Source organism: Ornithodoros turicata, chromosome 5 (assembly GCF_037126465.1).
Source record: "Ornithodoros turicata isolate Travis chromosome 5, ASM3712646v1, whole genome shotgun sequence".
NCBI classification, from domain to species: Eukaryota; Metazoa; Arthropoda; class Arachnida; order Ixodida; family Argasidae; genus Ornithodoros; species Ornithodoros turicata.
In genome coordinates, this window is record NC_088205.1 from 53,225,426 (window position 1) to 53,231,945 (window position 6,520).

Genomic DNA, 6,520 nt, shown 5'->3' on the forward strand with positions numbered 1-6,520 from the left:
TTGAGCGGACTACTATAATTGTAAATATATGACGTCAGAGATGAATTCAGCACTATGAATAATAAGTAGTGCATAATTAGTCATGGCACGTTTACATTCGCGCACTTTGTTTGCCTTGTATGCCCTTTCCCTCACCCAAGCAACAGCACCAGACGAGAATACAGAAAAATAAATCACATCAGGTTTAATTAAGCATATCAATTCGAAATACATAGAGTTATCACAGATTTATACAATTCCAGACTGAAGGGCATCGTGATGACCACACAGAAATTAGGAAGAGTCACTTAAGTTCCATTCCTTTCCTAGAGTTACACGTACACGTAGTGATTAGACGTTTGCATTTATTCAGTGAGTGGCTATTAAAGGTAAATTACAATGAAACATGGCATCGTTGGTGCACAACTGGTTCCTGCTAACACTCACGCTATTATGGCCGGTCGTCCCATGACGAATTTTTTTTTCGCGGGGCCAACAACAGGGGATGCATTGTATTTATCTGTTCACACAAGTGGTTCTTGGTCTACAGCTCTGAGATGTGAACGTCGTTTCCAGTTTAACCCAAAAAGTGTACCAACTCAGTATTACAATGCACGGACACACGGGACGAATACAGAGATCGACGGATAAACACGCCCACTGTGACACATGCGCAAAGGGAGCAGGACACGGAAATGTACTCGAGTGGTAGATGATCTCGTATATGTACACGAGCGGGTCAACAGAAAGTTTTTCCTTCATTGAAATTATGAATAACCTATTAGTACACACACAAGCCACGCCCATGTTGCAAAGTTTTTCTGTTTACGACCGTACCTCTACTGTCAACACCCAGGATCGCTCGCACCTCTTGCTGGTGGCCTTGCCGATGGGTCTGATTTGGTCTTTTCGCTTGTTTTCGCTACCAGTTTAGGTATACCTTGATTTGTGTTTGCGAAAATCTTTGCTCCACCTTTATTACTTTACTCTTGGGTCCACCTTTACTTCAAAATGGAAAGGAATGATCAAGATCTACTCCAAGGGAGACAGCCCATCATTATCAGTGGGTGACTTCTGATAGCAGACATATTGATAAAGGCGAAAGGTATGACTGGAGCACTGTTTTCTCTTTACACATGAGGAAGTGTATTTGGAGGGTAGCTAGCGCACTTTTGCCCAGAGACTGAGTTTTGGCTTTCAAATGTTTTTGTCGAAATGTTGGGAAAAACCGTGTGGTTTTGATCAGCATAGACCTATCCCTGTTTACAAACAAATGACGTCATATGGTACAACAGCGCCGCCAACTTGGTAGAGTGGAACCACTATAGCAAAAAATCAATAAGTCACCAGAACGCCACGTTTAAACGTGGCATCTGATACTGTAAGATTTTTTTGCAATGCTTGACATATTATTAGTTGCATGGCCTTTTTCTGCTCCATTCTACCGGAAGCCCTATCTTTTCGGTAGCCATCTCTAAAGTTGGCTACCAGGCTCTTCCATCTTTTTGAGCCTAAAGGGCACGAGTTTCTCTCGGAGTGCACGTGGTGTCTCTATACAAAGCAAGCGCGAACTAAATCGCAATAACAAACAACATTCAGCACTCCACTACTGGCATGGCGACGTCTGACTTACAAACATATGGCATACGTGCAGCCAAAGAGCTCTCGCTACTTTTTTCCCTTAAACGTTCAGCGCAGGATTATGACATTTACTTTCAGAGGATGCAACTCGTGGGATGAAGTCGCCTTTTCTTTCCACGGTGAACTGGGAACGCGAATGAAAGCAAGAAAGCGACTAAAAACGTGACCCCATTTGTGTGTACCACTAATGCAAGAAGCCACCAGTGACCTTCATGAAGGAATATGGATTCGTGAAACGACGGTGTTCTCCGCCAGCGCCGTTTCGGTTTCACTATGTCTATCAGCGTCATGATTACATCACGGTGACGCTTCTTCGGTAGAGGTCTATAGAGTGTTGTCCCCAGAGGCTTCTGAATTCAGGGGAAAAATGCTGCCTTTGCGGAGCAATGTTTAGAGATTCGTTATGCAACTTAACTTAATTAATGCGTGCAAACAGCCTGTTTGCACTGCGGTGCCTCAGTTCCCCTTGTTGCCTGTACTTCCTTCAACATTCTTTTTTGACAATCTATTCTTAGGATTAGTCTTACCAACACTGCAATGCGGAAACCCATCCTTTCATCTCCCTTACTGAAGTATGGAGCTGTGGCCCGTCTTATGCATGCATGCTTGAGCAAGTCTCTGACACGGGAATAAGCCTGGGGTAGTTGGTACATTATGCTTAGGGTTCTTCGTTTTCGGGTTAAACCCGATTTTTCACAATAGTTAACCCCTGAACAACTTTTCAAGAATCCGGGTAAAACCCGATATCTACCCGAAATCCTTGCGGTCCTTCAACATGTGATTGTAGGTAAGCTGTCGGAAAAGTGAATCATAATGTCATCAAAGAGAGCTATTTGTGTCAACTTATTTGTAATCCTTTGAGAATCCCCTCCTGAAGGAGAAAATACTAACGTTTGTGGAGCTCGGACATGTGTTTAAATACCAGGGTCATTCACTGCCCCAGTTCTGAGCGGGAATATACAGATTATTGTTTCTAGTCCCAGTGTCACAGCAGTGGCTTGTTTCATATGCCTTTCGTTTCACCTGAAAATTTCCCGATGACACATCAGACAGAGGCGAAGTGCACGATTTCTCCCCGATTTCTCTTATGTAAATAGCACCCGATTTTTACCCCCGAATTTGAGAAATCATAAAACCCAAAAACGAAGAACCCTAATTGTGCTTGGTGTTGAGGGGCAGCAGCAGACACAGCCATGGGTTAGAACACAAAACAGTTGGCACAGATGGCAGTAGTGGTGTCTGTTATACAGGGTGTCCACGCTAAGTGTGAACAGATTTTTTAAAAAAATATATCAATCACTTTTTCCGAGATGAAATCAATTGCAATATAGCATATGCTGAAGGGCACTCCCTAGGGGGGCATTAACAGACTCCTAAGGCAATGTCTTAATTAACTTTCAATAATTAACTTTTTTAATTATAAAAGCTACGAAGTTGCTCCAATGAGAACATCTGATGTCTTCGGTCACCAGATACCAAAACCGTTTTCAGAACGAAAATCCGTTCGGTAGATCGTCCGCAAAAAATTCGTGAAGGAACGACATTTTTTTCTTTATTTGGTTTATTGCGCATCTCCAAAGAAGCGCCTTTCCTTTACCCCCAGTGTGAGAGAGTGAAAGAGCACAGTGCCGCCTCATGCGTCGAAGATTATACCCCTGTCACACGGGCGCTTTCGATCCGCATTGAGCCGATGCTAATCGAACTCAATGCGGATCCGACGCTGCCACACGGACACCATCGAGTAGCATCGAACTTCGATCTTTCTCAACTCGATCCGCTTCCTAGAACGGGATCGAGGTCCTCGAGACGGATTGAAAACCGCCGTCCACATTCTCGAACGCAGTGATCATTTGTAATACTAAATTAAAACATACATGAATTTTGTAAATGCGACTGCACAAGGCAAATGAAATTTAACGGTGACAGTATGACGGGCAAGTGCGGTTGCCTTTCTTTTATATATATATATATATATATATAGATACTCATTGAACGATGCGACAGCACCAGAGTGGCATGCGACAGCACCTCTGGTGCTGTCGCATCGTTCAATGAGTATCTGTTTCTCTACGTGCAGCCATAGAAGCCATTTTAATCTGTAAGTTTGAATTTCAAACACGTCTAGCATCATTTACTTATTTTTTTAATGGCTTTTCCCCCCTCTTTATAATTCACTGGCTTGCACTGTGGCATTGAGGAGTGCTCAGTCACCCTCCCAGGTGTATATCGCTCGCTGAGTAACCCCTGGTTTGCCAATCCCGAACGATGCGCAGCTACCCAGGGCCGATGAGCCGCAAACACGGCGAAACACGTGTCCTCTGGTGCTGTCGCATCGTTCAATGAGTATCTGTTTCTCTACGTGCAGCCATAGAAGCCATTTTAATCTAAGTTTGAATTTCAAACACGTCTAGCATCATTTACTTATTTTTCTAATGGCTTTCCCCCCCTCTTTATATATATATATATATATAGGTACTAACAAAATATGAGGCAGACAACGAAGATGTAGGAAGTAGAAAAAGGGGAAGTTATTTATTTACTAGTGGAAAGTTAAGGGGGAAGTCAACGTTGCGGCGGAAGCTCCGCCTTCGTCAGGACTGAAGAATGACAAATGACACTTGGAGTTTTATACAGTGCTACAATGACGTCATAATCGGGGAGTCCCGCCACCTGGCGGCCGTCAGCAGGTCAAGTACAAGGAAGTGGTTGAGTCATGTCCGGTGAAGAGGTCATAGTCCGGGAGGTGGGATGGAATCCAAGGGCTGTGGACTGTTGTTCTGCAAAGAAAAGGGGAACAAGCAGCAGTACACTATCTAAGCAGATAAGTTTCTTATTGTTGACAGTACACCGGGGTCCTCGTTTATGATAGATTGGAATTTGTAGATAAGGTAAGATTCGCGCTGTTCTCGGCACCGGCCGGAACTGAAGTTTGTTTGAAGAAGGAAAATTGAAACATCGTTAATTGAATGCCCTGGCTGGCTAAAATGGCGTGAAACTGGAAGATTCGGTTTTTTCGTCACGTCCGATCGGTGATTGTTAAATCTGATTCTGAATGCGGTTTTTGTCTGGCCCACGTACTGTGCTTGGCATGCGTTACATTGAAGGAGATAGATAACGTTGGACGAATTACAGTCTAGGTTTGCTCTAATTGTCACTCTGAAGTGAGAACTAGTACTTTCGGCTATGGTGGTGTTTTGCATTGATTTGCATATTTGACATCTGCGGCCTTCACATGGGTGACAACCCATTGGTGAATCATTTGGTTCGTTGATTTTAGAATGAACTAAGCTATCTAGCAGATTGCGTGCGCGCCTGTAGGTGACACGAGGTGCCTGCGGAAAAATTTCCTTTGTGCGCTCGGATTGCTGAAGTATGCTATAGTGTCGATTCAGTATACCCTTAATGTTTGGGATATTTCCAGCAAATGTTACGATCAGGTTGATAGCGTCCTCTTTTGTGCTATTTTTTCGGGTACCGAATAGTGACTGGCGCTCTATTTTTGCGGGCCCTGTTGAGAGCGTCTTTCACAAGGTTCGGTGGAAAATGGCGGTCAACGAATGTTTGTTGCAACTGATTTAGATTCCTGTCAAGATCGTCATCGTTCGAGCAGATTTTCCTGTACCGAAGGGCTTGGCTGTAAGGGATGGCAAGCTTTGTATGCCGTGGGTGACAGCTGTGAAAGGACAAATACTGTTGGGAGTCAGTGGGCTTCCGGAATAGGTCGGTGCTTAGAACTCCGTCTTGTAGTCTTACCTGAACATCTAGGAAGTTAACAGTTGCAGTTGAATACGTGTGGGTGAACTTAATAGTGGGATGAAATTGGTTGAGATCATTTATGAATTCTATGAGGTCCCTTTCTGAATGTGGCCAGATCATAAATATATCATCCAGGTAGCGTTTGTAAAGTGCCGGCTTTCGCTCACGTCCTTCCAGAAATTTTTCTTCCAAAGTTCCCATGAATATATTTGCATAAGTAGGCGCCATTTTAGTGCCCATAGCCGTGCCGCTGATTTGGAGGTAGTGCTGACTGTCAAATTCGAAGTTATTGTTTTTAAGGATTAGGTTTACTAGCTTGGACAGGGCAAGTGGGTCGATAGGACTGTGTCCGGCGTATCTAGAAAAAGCTGTCTCAACTGCAATAATGCCGTCATCGTGGAGAATATTAGTGTAGAGGGACGAGACATCTAATGTAACTAGGAAACTTGATGTGGGGGGCTGGCACTGATTTAGTATTTGAAGGAAATGGTTAGTGTCCTTGATGTAGGACGGTAGTTGTGGGGGTATGTCCTTGAGGACGTGATCTACAAAGCTGGATATCTTTTCTGTGGCTGTACCATTGCAAGACACAATTGGCCTGCCAGGGTTTCCTTCTTTATGAATCTTTGGCAGCATGTAGAACCTGCCCGGTGTGGAATTTCGGGGAAGAAGGTATTCGTAGAGCGTCGCGTCGATCTCTTTCTTACTTTTTAGGGCTTTTAGTTCTTTCGTGATGCTCGCAACAATTCGTTCCGTGGGGTCGGCGTCCAGATTTTCATAAAACGAAGTGCAACTCAATTGTCGCAGACCCTCGTTAATATAATCTTGCCTATTCATTACAACAATTGCGCCACCCTTATCTGCTCTTTTGATAACAATTTCCTTACAATGCTTGAGTTCAGAAAGACTCTGTTGTTCTACTGGGGTCAAATTTGACTTGGGACTGCGGCTAGAAGACGCGTTGTATGCGGTAATGATATCTTTCTGGACAGCTTTTATGTACATATCGAGAGCTCTGTCGCGGTTGGGTTCTGGGATAAATTGAGACGGTTGTCTGAAGGGGTTAGCATTGTGACCGGGCTTTTCATGAAAATATTCTTTAAGACGCATACGCCGAGCGAAGTTGTCCAAATCCAAATGAAGT

General features: G+C 43.9%; 1 protein-coding gene across 1 annotated transcript; it reads right to left on the reverse strand.

The window, feature by feature from the left end:
* Positions 1-5,079: 5,079 nt before the first annotated feature.
* On the reverse strand, positions 5,080-6,213 carry LOC135395848 (uncharacterized). Its single transcript, XM_064626936.1, has one exon. It carries the CDS (start codon positions 6,211-6,213, stop codon positions 5,080-5,082), a length of 1,134 nt encoding a protein of 377 aa, XP_064483006.1.
* Between the last annotated feature and the right edge of the window lie 307 nt (positions 6,214-6,520).

What these genes read in the sequence shown, in the direction of transcription:
- LOC135395848 (XM_064626936.1), bottom strand. Translation starts at nt 6,213, where the DNA reads ATGAATAGGCAAGATTATATTAACGAGGGTCTGCGACAATTGAGTTGC.